The following is a 15,584-nucleotide window of genomic DNA, read 5'->3' as shown; positions in this document are numbered from 1 at the left end:
GAAAGGAGGGGATTACAGGATAAGAAATAACGAGGGAGTGGTGTTATAATAAGAAAATGCAAAAAAATAAAAAAAAAAAATAAAACAGGATGTGGCCGTCCTTTCCGAACTCTTTACTTCCCCCGCTTTCCTGCCTGCAGTGGGGGAGGCACACTTCCCGGGGTGGGTGAGCGGAGGCCGGAGAGGGAGAGGGTAGGCGCATTGGGGCACCGGGGCTGTGGGAGGGGAGGGTAGGGGAGGGGAGGCCTCGGGCCCGGACCCTCCTCCCTCCCACCCCCACGGGCGGCGCGGGGCTCCCGTGGCTTCTGCGCCCCGCGCGCGGGCGGCGCTCACCTGCTTCCCGGGAGTTTGGGGCCGACGGCCCGGGCAGGGGCGGGCTGCGGTCAGGCCTTGGCGAGGTGTCCTTGGCCGGTCCCTCCGGCGCGGCGCGTCCCACCGAGTTTGTCTGCTTTTCTCGCCCCCGCTCCCCTTCCCAGCTTGGATCTGGAGATAACTTGGTGACTTGTCGGTCAGGCGCTTTGTGGTGTGGAGCGTGAGTCCACTGCTTTCGCTGTCATGCGAGGAGTGCCTCCGCGGCTCCCGGGGGTTCCCTGGTTTCTCATTTCATCGGAGGCGGCGTCTGCCAGGGATTAAGGCTGGATGGAGAGCTGAGCGAGAGATGTGTGTGCGCGCGCGCGGGTGTGTGGACACGGGCACAGGAGCGTATCACCCACACAAACAGGCACAGAGCACCAACTGGTTCACTTAATTGTGGGTTCCTTCCTGGAAGGTTTTCTTCCCTTCAGTCTTGAAGGGGCTTGGTTTGGAGACAGAAAGGGAAGCATTGCTTTTCACAAAGGGCAGCACATGAACTTCGCCAGCCTAAGAGATGGAATGGGCTGCATTTATAAAGAGGTTAACAAAAGGGCCTATGGCAGAGTCATTTGGGGTTATTGGGATATTGGGAAGAGCTGGGAGGTTGGGAGATGCTTAACCCTGGGCTGCCGGACCTGGGAAGGGCACTGCCTACCTGCCGGGCGTGTCTGGGGGCTTTTTGAAGTGTTCGTTAGTAGCTTGTGGAATGAGGTGATCAGTTTTGATCTAGTTCTAGTGCAATTCAAACTGAGCTCCCAGTCAGAGTCGCACTGGTTAGTTGGAAATCAGTTTCGTGGATCACAACCATCATTAAAGAAAAAGAAATAGAAGATATCGGAGTGCGTTGTCCTTGTAATGGTAAATACCGTTTCTTGACACTTGTTTCAGGTACACACACATGTGTTAGTGCATTAAGAGATGTTAGAAAATGTTTCTGTGTCTAACAGAAACGCTAGAAACATATTGGTTACCTGTTTGCCCTCTTGCCTTCTTTAACCTGAGTTTTCATTAATTTAAGCCTGTCCTGGAGGATGCAGTTAGCACACCAGGAATATACAGTAAAGAACAGAGTGGGTCTCCTTCAGGAGCTGACTGCCCAAGAAGAAAGACGGTCAGTCCCTCTTCACTCATTGGAAACGCGTGCGATTGGAGAACAGGATTTTGTTGGACTAGGAGCAAGCCGTTTAGATGAAAAGGCAGCTACTCTAGTTTTTGTTGTTTGTTTGTTTGTTTTTTGGATGGAATTGTCCATTTTACCATCAGAGCTTCTTGGATGTGTATTTCCTATGAAACTTTTCACATCTGTTGACTCTATGGCCGTAAAGCTGCCGTGATCCGTGACGGATATCTGGGAAGTGGACACGGAGGCCATGCGTACCTGGTGTTTGGACCTCTGAGGATCACTTCCTGGTTCATGGGTCATTTGTTATGTATTATTATTTTTAAGAATGCAGTTATCAGTCTGAACCTGTGGTGGGTTCCTGATCTGTTCCTGCCAGTGCCTAACTAGGGTCACCACGGGTTAACAGACAGAGGCGAGAAGAGTATGAAGGGCATTGTGGAACCCTGGAAGGAACAGAGGCCAGAATGTTTTATTATTGCTTCTGAATACGAAGGGTAAAAATCTCTTCTGGAGTCCATTTTTCAGGAGGTACTCTCATGGGCAGGCTCTCCTCAGCAACTAGAATCTTAGATGATGCAGGAGTTCTTACAGCCTGTCCTGCCCCACTTCTGTCTTGGGGATGGTGATACCTGGACCCACATTAGGTGGGTTTTCCTGTTGCTTTTATGGTTGTGTGAGAGCGTAGGAGGGTCTCAAAAACCCGTAATGATTTCGCCGTCCTTTTTAAAGGCCGATGGCTTGTTCTGGGTTGTAGGTCACTCTGGCGTGATTTTACAGTCACAGCCAGCATGTAAGAGAGAACTATGATCCACATCCCAGAAATGTTGCTCTGGTTCAGGTACTATGCTCTCTTATTAAGAAAGGTACCAGGTTGCTTGTTATTCACGAGTGAAACAGCTCAGAGTTGGAAAGTCTCCCTGTCCAAAACTTCAAAAAAAAAAAAAAAATCACCTATGTCCCTAGAAAAGAGAGGGAGTACTTTTCCATGTTGACTTTAACTTGAAAAACACTTTGAGGCCGGGCCAGTGTGCCTCAGTGGCTGGGTATCGACCCATGAACCAGGAAGTTACCGTTTGATTCCCAGTCGGGGCACATGCTTAGGTTGCCGGCTCGATCCCTAGTAGGGGGCATGCAGGAGGCAGCCGATCAATGATTCTGTCTCATCATTGACGTTTCTCTCTCTCCCTCTCCCTTCCTCTCTCTGAAATAAATAAAAACATTAAAAAAAAAGAAAACCACACACAAACTTCTAGGACGGAGTGATCTTAAAGAGACACTAATAGTGCCGCCCTGAGAACAGGGAGTGAGGATTCGGGAAACAAACTGCTTATCCTGCAGACTTGGTCCCTGGTCCCTACCTGTTCAGTGTAGACAGGGCCTCCCCCCTTTAAAAGGACCACTTCCATGAATGAACCTAAAGCACAGACACTTCCGCGCCTTTGTTCTTCCCAGTGACCCTTGCTTGGCAGAGAGTCATTGAGGCCTGGAGCAGTGGTTCCCAAGGTCACAGACTTAGCAGAGGAGGGGAGGACAGGGTGGAGGCGATATGCTTCTATCAGCAGCATTTCCTGTTTGAGTCCAGGGACTCCTCTAGGCTTTTCCTCCTTTTGCCCATCGCCCCATCTGACAGCGCCATAAACCTGGCTTCTTGCCGCTGGCCCACGAGAGGTGGTGATAGGAAGGAAATGCGTGCACGGTTGAGTAGAGCTGAACTTTGTGCGCTTTCTCTGAGTTTGCCATTACTGATTATTACAAACTTATTTTTGGCCTATAGATGTTTGGATACCCGTGAAGTCGGGATCGAGGGGGAGTTTGAATGATTGAGAATTGTCAGGTATATTTTAAAAGTATTTTTAAATACTTTTGTGACAAGGTGGGGAGAGGCGAATAAATAAATACAGGACAAGAGTTCTGGGAACATTTTTCTCTGGCGAATCAAATCGAGGAATGGGGTCTTCAGGGGCTGCCCTGGCACACACAGCTCATCATGCTGACGGAGACACTGTGAAGACGCAGGTTGGCAGGGGAATCCGGTCAGCTTCGGCTCTTTTCCTAGGCTGTGCTGGAGGTAGTACAGATAGTTATTGAAAAGACAGCTTTTTAATTCCCGAGTTTTTAAAGATTACACGGCAGCCTCGATAGAGAAGAATGAGCCCTGTCCTGTGTGGGGTCTGTTTTCTTCTGTGAGTTTTATTAGTGGTTGAAGCAGCATCTGAGCTGTGCAGGTGTTGTGCAGGGTGTAATAGGAACAGCCTTCTGATCTTGAACAAGTCAACAAGTCACTTGGCGTTTCGGACTTCATTTCTAGTCTGCAAGATGGTACTTGCATTACTGAGCCCCAGAACCCTTCACAATCCTTAGCTGATCCAGTCCCTTGCAGATGGTTGCTCTTTGTTATTTGTCTTTGTGTTTCCGTTGGGTGCTCAGGAATGAAATCATCCAGGAAGATAATCTGCGGTGAAAGTACTTGGAGAATTGTAACGTGCTATACTTGTGTGAGGTTAAAGAAGATTCCTAGAAGAGGGCCATTGGACAACAAAACAGGAATGAGTTTTTAAGCAACAAATAAGAGTTGTTGGTCCGGAATGACTGGGGTGAAACCTGCAGGAGATGGCAGGGTCCCGGGATTTCCTTGCCTTGCTGCCTCGAAGCTGCCACGCCTCTGCGTTTTCCTGCTTTAGCTAAGAGGACACTTACATCCGCAGGCTGGTGGAGTTTCTCCTTGTTGTGGGTGCATGCTGCATTTGATTTCTTTCTTTAAAAAAAAAAAAAAATATATATATATATATATATATATATATGGATTGATTTTAGAGAGAGAGGAAGGGAGAGGGAGATAGAAACATCCATGATGAGAGAGAATCATGGATCGGCTGCCCCCTGCACGCCTGACAACCCGGGCATGTGCCCTTGACTGAAATCGAACTCGGGACCCTTCAGTCCTCAGGCTGACGCTCTATCCACAGAGCCAACCCGGCTAGGGCTGCATTTGATTTCTTAGTGTTTCTTTTCCGTCCTGTTACTTAGTAACAGAATCTCCTGTAAGCACTCCTTTATGATTGTGGAACTTTTATTCGTTTAGTCTCTTTTCTGTAGAGCCCATTCCTGTTGAAAGGCCTTTGACATGTATGTAACATGCCTCACCTAAAGATGGAAATCGTTCGTGTGGAAACAATGTATAGTTATACATAGGGCTGTGATGCTAAGTACATTTCCCTGGTCCTCAAGTAATGGTGCTTTCCAGTTTTCCACAGAGCACCATTGTTTTTTCAGTCAGTCTCTGTGTATTAAAATTAGTTAAAAATGAGCTTTTGGTGGGTAGGAGGCCCCCCTAAGTCACTGGGAGACAGGCACAAGCAAGACCACCGATCCCCCTACACGGAGCCTTCTGGAGCTGGGGGATGAATTGCAATTGCAGATTAATTTTATTCATTTGACAGATACTCACTGAGCTGCATTTGTGTGCCAGGCGCTGTTCTGGGTCCTGAGTGTGCAGCACCGTACAGGGCAGGCAGGCAGGCAGGCCCGGCCCTGCCCTCACCGAGCGCCCTTCCCATGGGACCTATAAGGTGATGTCAAGTGAAAAACTCACCGATGTGTACCTGAAGTGTACAGTCCTCCCTGGCTTCTACCACTTAACGTTAAGAAGGCAGATCTTAACGTTAAATCAGGTGGAAAATGGGCATGGTTCTTGGGTTGTAAGTAATTTATCATTTCCTTCCTTCCTTCCTTCCTTCCTTCCTTCCTTCCTTCCTTCCTTCCTTCCTTTTCTTTTTTTAAAATATATTTTTATTGATTTCAGAGAGGAAGGAAGAGAGAGAGTTAGAAACATCAGTGATGAGAATCATTGATCAGCTGCCTCCTGCACGCCCCTTCCTGGGGATCGAGCCTGCAGCCCGGACATGTGCCCCTGACCCGAATCGAACCTGGGACCTTTCAGTCCGCAGGCCATTGCACTATCCATTGAGCCAAACCAGCTAGGGCTTCTTTTCTTTCTTCTCTCCCTCCTCTCCCCTCCCTCCCTCTCTCTGTCCTTCCTTCTCTCCTTTCCTCCCTCCCTCCTTCCCTCCCTCCCTCCCTCCCTCCCTCCCTCCCTCCCTTCCTTCCTTCCTTCACCCTCCCCTCCCTTTACTTTCCCCTCCCTTCCTCCTCCTCCTCTCCCCTTCCCCCTTTTGGAGAGGTTGTGATTCATAGTCCAAACCTGAAGGGCAGTACTCAGTGCTGACCATGAAAAGCTACCTCTGGCACTGGAGTCGTCTGAACACCTGGCCTCCCTGAGTGAGAGTGTTGTAGAGGAGGAGGTATCATTGGGGTTATTTTCCGTGCACACATAAGACTCCGTGTGGAAATAAAGCATTATATATAGACTACATTTGAAGTGAATCAGGGCCTGTGTCTACAGGATGGATTTATGTTAGGAAATAACATCAAGGCCAATCAAAGTTACTTTGAAGTAAATTGCTGCCTCCATTATCCTTCCTTGATTCAAACCAGTCATTTAGTGGTGGGATGAGGTGTTTTTTCTACAGTGGGCAGTGTGGGCACCAGGCCTGGGAGATGATTCCAGGGGCCTGTAAACATAGCATGGGCTAATCCTGCCACCACGGCACTGTGGTCCTCCTAAAGCGTGTTTGCGTGTGATGTCCTGGTTCCCGATAGACAGATAAGAGCTCTACAGCAGCGGCCGCCAACCTTTCGGACCTCACCGACCACCAGTGGTCCGTGGACCACCGGTTGCTGGCCGCTGCTCTACAGTGTGGAGCCGTGAGTAGGGATGTCTTCTCTTTGGCTACTTCATTCATTTCATTCAACCAGTGTTTATTGCACTTCTCCAGGAGGGACCTGCTGAGGTCTTTTGCTAGGATGGGAGTAGGGGAGGCCACAGACTTTTTTTTTTTAAGGAATAAAGGATACACACACACACACACACACACACACACACACACTAAGTGAGTACATTTGGTTCTTTTGTGCTTTCAAGTTCGCAGGAAGGCTTACTGTTGTCCATTTGATGTCTTTAGACCTTTGGGCCTGAAGATCATCATTAGGTCACCAGGAGTAGTGCAAAGTCCTTGAATCAGGCCCTTCCTTGTGAGACGGGAATGTGTACTCTTGTGTCTGAGGACAGTACAATTATTCCTCATGATCTGAGTCTGTGCGGTTCCTGAATTCCTGCAGTGAGTTCAGATGCCACGTTATCAAGATTTCTGTGGTTTCTGAGTTTGAGATAGTAGCAAGAACTAGAATGTTAAGGGTTATCAGCCTTAAGAAAAGAACAACAACAAAAAACCCCACAAGGGATATCAGCTTTATTTTTTAAAAAGTACCTAAGTTTGCCCGGCCGATGTGGCTCAGTGGTTGAGCATCAACCCATGAACCAGGAGGTCACGGTTCAATTCCTGGTCGGGGCACATGCCGGGGTTGTGGGTTCGATCCCCATGGGGGGTGTGCAGGAGGCAGCTGATTGATGATTCTCTCTCATCATTGATGTTCTCTTCCTCCCTCCCTCCCTCCCTCCCTCCCTCCCTCCCTCCCTCCCTCCCTCCTTCCCTCCCTCTCCCTTCCTCTCTCTGAAAGCAATAAAAACATATTTTTAAAAAGTACCTAAATTTATTCACTGTTTGAGTTTGGATCCTGAAAGTTGGAGCAATGAGAGGTCTTGGCACGGGCTGCCCAGATGTCCTCAGTGCTCAGGAGGGGTACATCTGATGCTGCAGTTTTGCATGAGGCTTCATGGAGGAATTGCACTTGGAGTTGGGTCAGACTTAGCCGGGCAGAGATGGGCACAGGCTGGGGGGCTTGTGAGCAAGGCACTGCGAGGCCTGGGTGTGTTCGTGCACACACTGCCCTGAAGAGTTTAGGCATCTTGAATGGTGGGGTTTGTTACACTCAAGTCAGGAAAGTTCTGGGAAGCCCCAGGCACTTCTGCAGTTCTTGGACTAACATAAGTGTTATTGAGGAAGCAGAGTGGTGTGAAGAGGCAGGTGTCTCCTCAGGAGAGGACCTGTGGGTTGTGGGTGGTGCTGGGCTAATCTTGAGGGCTCCGTGGAGGAGCTGAGGAACCGCCTCTCTCAGGAGCGTGGCCGAGATGGGCAGTAACTGCAGCCTGGACCAGGACTGCTTTTCAGAGCATGTGTTTTCAAAGCCAATAGTCAGTTATTGCTCCAATATGGAGCTCTTGCCACCCACACCATAGATTGTCTCAAAAACTTAAATTGGGTTAAAATGAATAATTTTAACCTGATGTTCATCTATATTTCAGTTGATTCGGCAAACGTTGAGTTGGGTATGAGTAAAATGTGCATGGAACAAGGATGATTTAACAGTTGGAAAAATATATTAATTTTTAAATTAAAGTTACCATGTTAACGCTGTTGACTAAAGAGCATGGGCTCAGGAGGCCGACGATTTGGGTTTAAGTTACAGCTCTGTCACTCCTAGCTGTGTGGCCTGGGCCACAGTACCTCACATCTCTGGGCCTCGTTTCCTCATGTACAAACTGGGGCCAGTGACAGTGCCCATTTCATAGAGTCGTGTGCGGCTTAAATGGGATGATACTGTAAAGCGTTTAGTCTAGTGCCTGGTACATAATACTCAATAACTACTCAATAAATGTTCATAAAGGGAACAGAAAAAGACCAGATTACCCTTACAGCTGCTTCTGACCCTGAGCTTCCTTGTGTGGCGTGAGTTTTGTATGGTAGAGTGAGGCTGTAGGGTGTGGTAAAAGGAACCTTGGATGGAAGCTGGGTCCACTTCTGGTTCTGGTTCTGCCCTGGGCTAGTTGTGGGGCTTTACGTAAGTCCCTTCATCTCTCTGTGTCTCAGTTTCCTAATCCGTGGAATGAGATGTGACTAGATGATGATGACGATGACGATGAGGACAGCTAATAGGTACCAAGTGCCAGACACTGCGCCCTGTGCTCTGAACGGCTCACGTCGTGACCACCTGTGAGGATGTGTTGCAGATGGGGACACGGGAGCTCCGGTTCCTTCTGCAGGGTTACCGCGCTCTCCAGGCAAAGCCGGCCTCATCCAGTGGTCCTCAGTGCTGTGTGTTAGATGTTAGTAGTTCTACACGTTAGCCGACTCCCTCTGCATTTAGTCTTCAGGCCATCCTTCCATTTTGGCCAGTGCAAACACTGGAGAGTAGGCCTGTGATCTGAGGCTGACTTGCAGTTAAAAAGCGTTTCTGAAGTGTTAGATATTCCTGTGGAGGTAAATGTGGGCTCCCCGCCCCCACACCCTTATGAAATGAAGTCTCACTTGAGGTGCTTTGAACTTGGGCAGGGCTGGTGTAAACACTTCAGTGGGGGAGCCTCTCTCCGCAGGGCTCTCGAACGAGGCCCTCTGCAGCCAGACATTGGAGGGAAGAACGGGCGTGTTTTGCAGTTGGAAATACTAGCTGGCTGCAGGCTTTTCTTAAACACGCCCCTCACGGACATCCAGGTGTTGCAGGAAATGGGGGTGCCAGGTTCTAGGGAGCCACTGGGCTGCGGCTGTGCAAGCTGGAGCCGTGAGTGTCGGGTCGGGGTTTGCTCTCCCGTACCCCACGGGAGCTGCAGGTGGGGCCGGTCGTTTTTCTGTGTTATAATGTTGTTTGGGAAACTGACCCAAATGGAGACTTTGGTCAGTGACTTGTCAAAGGCATCGTCTGGCTCCACTTTGCGAGCCTTGAAGTGTCCGAATGTTCTGGCGTTTACGTGACATTTGGGGGAAAGGTGATGTGACAGACAACCTGGGCAGTGGCTCAGATCATCTGCTTCCTCTCCGGGAGTAGAAGTTCTGGTTTCAGGCGGCCATGAGTGTCAATACTGTGCAAGTTTCCTCTGTGGGGACCTGGAACGGGGTCGCCGGCGGGGTGTGTAGCAGGGATCGATGCTTCCCTCCGGCCCGTGGGAGCGATGTGGCGATGAAGGCACCGTCTGTGCTGTTGCAGTCCTTATGGCGAGAACTGCTCTGGGTCATTCCGGCTCTCTGACCCCAGTTAGAATATGAATCAGCAGAATTGCAGCTGGAGTTCCAGCTAATCACCTGCGTATCTTTTAACCACTAAGATTTATATTTAGTGACTAATGATCTTGTGCTGGCAGTGCCATCTCCCACTCAAGTCCCCAACAGTCTTTTATTAAAAAACAACAACAAAGAAAACCGGCTCTGCGTAAGGCCAGTGACTTAAAAATAACATTTCCCCCCTTTCTTTTTTCTGCAGGATCTGCCCTCTTGGGACCCCATGGCTTTCTTTCCTGGGCTAAGGGGCCCTTTCACCCGCATCAGCAGAGCCCTCAGCCAGCGCTGTTTCAGGTAACTTTCCCCAGGAAGTTCTTCAAGCTGCATCTTTGATAAGCCTCCCTCCCATCAGGGCTGGGTATTATGGTGACTAGAACGGGAGCGGAAACTCAGGGAGGTGGGCCGTGGGTCAGGAAGCTGAAGGAGTCAGACTGGGCTGGGGCCTGGTGAGGTCAGGTGAGGGGCATGGGTACGGAGGTGACGGTGCTGTGAGGGGCGGGATAGGGAAAGGCACGTGGTGGAAGGTGGAACTGTTCAGTCCTTGCCAGACTTCAGCGAATCTGACATTTCTTAACCCTCCCGTTCCCCCCCAGTGCATTGAAACCTTCTATTTTAAAACTGGAATCATTTTTTACAAGTTACTGACTACCAAAATCTTAAGCATGACAGAAGTGTGACAGCCTGCCCTCCTTTTAGACGCTAACCCAGGGGGAGAGCACAGCTGCATTCCTGTTGGCAAACATGCCTTCTGGCCCCGTCCGTGCACTCATTTCACAAGCGCCTACTGAGCACTACTGAGCACCGTGCCTGGGGTTGGTAATAGAGAGATGAATGAGAATCGCTGCCCGGGAAGAGTTCTCACAGTTGGCCATGGGAGCAGACTTGGAAACAAATAACTGGAAGGAAACGTGACCAGTGTAATAATAGAGGTTTGTGTGGTGCTGTGGAAGGCCCGAGACCAGAGCTGCTAATGGAGGAGGAGGAGGAGGAGGAGGAAGGGAGAGTGGAGGCGGCCTTCCCAGAAGGGAGGAGGGAGCAGGCCCCGGGCAGGCCTCGGGGAGGGCTGCGAGGGGCGTGTGCTTGGCGAGCTCCAGAGCTTCCCGGCCACTGGGGCACAGGGCGGGCGTGCAGGTGGTAGGAGGTGGTACCTTAGAGGGCAGGTACAACGGGGCCAGGGTGTTGACAAGTAGAGAGTGGGAAGCCATTGAACACTCCAAAGCAGGGGGGTGGCCTCAGTTTATATTCTAAAAAGAGCTGCTGGTTGGCATAGTGAGGCGCACTGGGAGCCAGTTAGGACACCATGTCTTCATCTTGGTGTGAGAGAGTGAGCTGCTGAACCTAGGAAGTGTTGATGGGGTGCAGGGAGAGGACAGAGCTGCTGAGGAGGCAGTAACAGTAGGAGGTGGCCGCAGCGGAGGGTGATGGAGAGAGAGGTGTATGGCTTGGGTGCTGGAGTTTCCGGAGAAGCCATTACCTCGATGGGAAATGCAGCCGCAGGAGGAGGAACGCCAGGGGAGGCGACAAGGTCCGTGTGGGGCCTCCTGTGCAGTAGCTGTAGGATGTGTAGCGAGTTTAGAGCGGAAACACAGGACTAGAGCACAGGAGACAAGTGGGGCTGGAGGTGGAATTTACTAGTTGGAAGCAATGGGCATAGATAGAATTGCCCAGAATAGGCATGTGGGGGGAGGGGAGAGGACCTGGGGCTACCTGGGGAACACCAGCACGTAAGGGGCCAGCATCAGGGAAACGGAAACCCACTGTCATCAGGTTACTTAATGGTAGCTTGTCTGCCTTCAGTAGGTACCTGCTTAAAAACAAATTTCTAAAAATCTACACCAATAAAAGAGAAAGATGCAAATTGACCGCACCTTCACAACGCCCAACAGCCAGTCAGGAGTGAGTATGCAAATTAACCCAACAAAGATGGGTTAATTTGCATAGCAGGTGCTGAGCGGCTGGGAGGTGGGGTGGGACGCAGGCATTCTGCACAGCCCCAGCCGCTCTGGGCCTCTGGGCAGCGTGGGAAGGCAGAAAGGCGGCTCTGGGCCAGAGTGAAGGCAGAAAGGCGGCTCCGGCCAGAGCGAAGGCGGTGCTGGCAGCCAGGGGAAGGAAGGCCCATTCTTGCACGAATCTTCGTGCATCGGGCTACTAGTAAAATAATAATAATAAACAACAAATTTATTTCGAGTGGAGGAAACTGCATTAAAACAGAAAACTGTTCCCTTGACATATTTCCTGTCTCTGCTTTGTGGTGTCAACAGACTCTCTTAGCAGACCTACTCACTCATATCTCTGGTTCCCAGCAACATATAGATGAGGAAATTTGGGAATCAGTATAGTCTGGGGGAGCAGGTTTGGCAGGCTAGGCGGTGGGTGAGGCCTGGCCCATGAGGTATTCCCTTAATACTCAGAGTCCTTTTGGAAATCAAAGGCTTTCAATGAAGGCTGCCATGAAGTTTGTTGTAACAGAAAAACGGGTTCTCTTTAAAACCCATTCGAGTGAGGTTCTTGACCCGGCAGCGGGAGCTCCTATCTGTGACGAAACTGTCGCAGAGGAGCCCTCGGCAGCACCTGCCTCCCCGTCAGAGCTTGGGTGGTGCTCTGTTCAGTGTGTTGTTGCTAACGTGCACTCTCTCCCATCCCGGCCTCCGCACCGGACCGGGGGAGGTGCCGACCTCAGACTTTTCTCTTTCCCACCAGCACCACCGGGACCCTGGGTGCAATTCAGAAGATGACGCGGGTGCGTGTGGTGGACAACAGTGCCCTGGGGAACACCCCGTACCATCGCCCTCCTCGCTGCATCCACGTCTACACCAAGAATGGGGTGGGCAAGGTGGGTGACCGGATACTGCTGGCCATCAAGGGACAGAAGAAGAAGGCGCTCATTGTGGGGCACCGCATGCCTGGTCCTCGGATGACCCCCAGGTTCGACTCTAATAACGTGGTCCTCATCGAGGACAACGGGAATCCGGTGGGGACCCGCATTAAGATACCCATCCCCACCAGCCTGCGCCGGAGGGAAGGCGAGTTTTCCAAGGTGCTGGCCATTGCTCAGAACTTTGTGTGAGCAGAGCCCAGCCGCAGCGGTGGTGGGGCTCCTGAAGGAGCAGTTCCGAAAACTGCGCCCCTGCTGGCGGGGAGCTTGGGGCCCCGTGGCTGGGGAACAGTGTCCTGTGAGGAATAAACATTTTCACATGTGTCTCCTTCTTGAGCTTTCTGGAATGTGGTTGTGAGGTCAGTGGCACGGAAGCAGTTACAAGGTGGCCAACTGTTGGGTGTTTCCTTCCCACGTCCCTTGTGGGTCAGGGTTCAGGAACTGGAAGCAGAGCCGCACACAAATGAATATGAAAAGACAAAAGATAATTTGGAAATATTGGGGGACCAGGCGAGTAAGTCCAACTCAAGGGGAAGGACTTCCTCCAGTGCTTAGGCCTCACCAAGCTTTTATTGATCTGGGATGCACCCATAGCATAGCCCTTAGGCGGGTGACCCCTGGCAACAGACAGACTAGTCCATCAGCAAGGATTTACATAATAATAAATGGGGGAGTAGTTTCAGCTACCACTGTCTGGACAAACAGGTGGCGCCCAGCTCCGACCTTTGCTAGGGCTTCAAAGGCACCCAGCCTTCGGGGGGTTTCTCTGTCTACACTTATCAGATAGTGAAGGCAATAAACAATTTCCCACAGCCAACCCATGTCAGGCCACAGACGGCAGCGTCTGCCCGGAGCAGCCCCCGAGCTCCCCCAGGAGCATCAGGCTCTGGGCGATGAGGGTGCAACCCAATGCTGGTCTGTGAATGTCCAGTGGAATCCGTCACTTCTGACCAGGCAGACCCTTCCCCCGTCTACAGGGTCCTGTCCCCGTGTCGGGGCCGGGCTGTTCGGTGGGTATGAAGAGGCCTGGGTGGCCCTGAGCAGGGGCAGGGTGACTTGTTGGATGTAGTGGGACGTTGCCTGTCGGCTCTGACGGGACCCAGGCAGCCATCCTTCCTCTGCTGTGGAGCACCCCCTGCCAGGGGCCAAAGCCTCCCCGAGGCCCGCAGCAGGAGGCTTCCTTCCCTGCGTGTGGGAGAGGGACCAGCCCTGTGTTTTGTGGGTGACTGATCTTGGGCCTGTGCAGGTGATTCAGTGGCAGTTTATCTTCCATTTCTTTATGGGTCTCCTTGGGGCGGTTGGGGGCCTCTCTTGGTTCCTTTGATGGAACCTCATTAACTCCTTTATGAATGCATTCATTCATTCATTCAACATACCGTGGGCACGAACTCATTAAATAACCCAGTGGCCTCTGAGAGGCAGAGTCGCCTAATGATCAAGAACTCTGTTCTGTAGCCAGACTGTCTGGCTTTTATGGTGACTTTGAGCCAGTTCTCTAACTCCTCTGTCTCTCAGTTTCCTTCCCAGTAAAATGGGGATAGAATAATGGTACCTACTCATGGGCCGATGTGAGAGTTTCATGAGTTAGTACCTGTGAACGCCTGGCAGTAATAAGCACACGACAGGCATTAGCTATTTTCTATGATCATTGCTGAGCATGTGCAAGCACAGGGGAACAGGTGAGTCTAAGCAGATATGGTCCTTGTTCTTGTGGGGCTGACAGGGTCCTAGGGGACGTCGACACAGATCACACAGTTACTTACTAGTAAATGCAAATTCCTCGGTGTAAACAAGGGCCTACGAATGAGGGATTCGACTTTTCCAGGGGGATTGGAGGCAGCTTCCTGAGGAAGGGTTGCATCAGCAGCATTCTGGAGAATGAGCAGGCATTGTGATAGGAGTCACAGCAGCGGTTACCAGGGAGTGGGGAGGAGTGTAGACTGAAAGGGGCAGGAGGGCGCCATATGGGTGCTGGATTGTTTGAGGTCTGGGTGGAAGTTGCATGAATGTGTACATCTGTAACTAACTAGGAAGCTGTGTACTTCGATGCACTTTATGTACTTTACTAGAGGCCTGGTGCACGAAATTCGTGCACGGGGGTGTGTGTGTGTGTGTCTCAGCCCAGCCTGCACCCTCTCCAATCTGGGACATCCCTCTCACAATCCAGGACTGCTGGTTCCCAACCGCTTGACTGCCTGCGTGCCTGCCTGATTGCTCCCTAACCACTCCCTTGCCAGCCTGATCAATGCCTAACTGCTCCCCTGCCGGCCTGATTGCCCCCAACTGCCCTCCCCTGCCGGCCTGGTTGCCCCTAACTTCCCTCCCTTGCCAGCATGGTCGCCCCTAACTGCCCTCCCCTGCCAGCCTGATTGCCCCTAACTGTCCTCCCCTGCAGGCCTGGTCACCCCCAACTGCCCTCCCCTGCCGGCCATCTTTGACCACATGGGGCAGCCATCTTTGTGTGTTGGAGTGATGGTCAATTTGCATATTACCTCTTTATTATATAGGGATACCTTTAGTAAACATAAATGGAGAGGCATTAGCTATGTGAGGGGTGGTATTTCAGGCAGAGGGAAGAGCATGTGCAAAACCCTGTGGTAGGAGGGAATGTGCTAACCACCAGGATGGAAGGAAAAGCCAGTGTGGCTGGAGCAGGGAGCGCAGTGAGCACGGTGCAGGTGAGGCTGCAGGAGGAGCGTGGGGAGTTTCCTTTTCGGAGGGCCTGGGGTGGGGGTATTGCTGTGGGAGTCTTTTAGCAAGCAGGGCAGGGTGGTGGGGAGGCAAGCATGGTTCTGTTGGCTCTATGGAGAGGCTTGGGGAGGCCAGAACGGATGGGCATAGGCTTTGTTGGAGAATGCAAGAGGACGACATATGTTGGACTAGGACGGGTGATGGAAGGGAGTAGAAGCCGTTAGATGGTAGAGTTGACTGGGCCTGGAAATGCGTTAATACGGCGGGGGAGGGCCAAGAATGGGCCCGAGGTTTCTGGCTTCCATCCATGCCTGTACGGTTGGTCCTGATGGGCCCTGAACTGGGGTGTCCTAGGGAGGCCCCAGTGTGGGGGAAGGAGAGCAGCTGGGGGCATCTGAGTGGGGGTGCCTTTGAGACAGCCAGCAGATGTCAAGTAGGTAGCTGGATATAAATAAACTCTTAAATTGGAATAGCACTTAGCATCTATTTTGAAAGCATCTATGTGTATATGCATATTCTTGGTGTTCCTCAG

The 15,584-nt window shown here is 51.3% G+C and overlaps 2 protein-coding genes across 2 annotated transcripts in view; one reads left to right on the top strand and one right to left on the bottom strand.

The window, feature by feature from the left end:
* Positions 1-608, bottom strand: part of TMEM63B (transmembrane protein 63B) — a 24,158-nt gene extending 23,550 nt beyond the window's left edge. Inside the window, 1 exon segment of the mRNA XM_006098570.3 lies at positions 334-608. The gene's annotated coding sequence lies outside the window, so the exon portion shown is untranslated.
* A 581-nt stretch (positions 609-1,189) lies between these two features.
* MRPL14 (mitochondrial ribosomal protein L14) lies at positions 1,190-12,692 on the top strand. The gene is made up of 3 exons (XM_023762310.1): positions 1,190-1,212; positions 9,689-9,780; positions 12,187-12,692. The coding sequence occupies exons 1-3, from the start codon at positions 1,210-1,212 to the stop codon at positions 12,551-12,553; spliced, it is 462 nt and encodes a 153-aa protein (XP_023618078.1). The 5' UTR covers positions 1,190-1,209; the 3' UTR covers positions 12,554-12,692.
* The last annotated feature ends 2,892 nt before the right edge of the window (positions 12,693-15,584 follow it).

The sequence above is a fragment of the Myotis lucifugus genome, unplaced genomic scaffold (genome assembly GCF_000147115.1).
Source record: "Myotis lucifugus unplaced genomic scaffold, Myoluc2.0 scaffold_241, whole genome shotgun sequence".
NCBI classification, from domain to species: Eukaryota; Metazoa; Chordata; class Mammalia; order Chiroptera; family Vespertilionidae; genus Myotis; species Myotis lucifugus.
The sequence above is the reverse complement of the archived record's forward strand: the minus strand, read 5'-3'. Positions and strand labels throughout refer to the sequence as shown.

Excerpts from the sequence above, each read along its gene's own strand:
- MRPL14 (XM_023762310.1), top strand. Across the intron at positions 9,781-12,186 it reads CTCAGCCAGCGCTGTTTCAG|CACCACCGGGACCCTGGGTG; the intron begins GTAACTTTCCCC and ends CTTTCCCACCAG.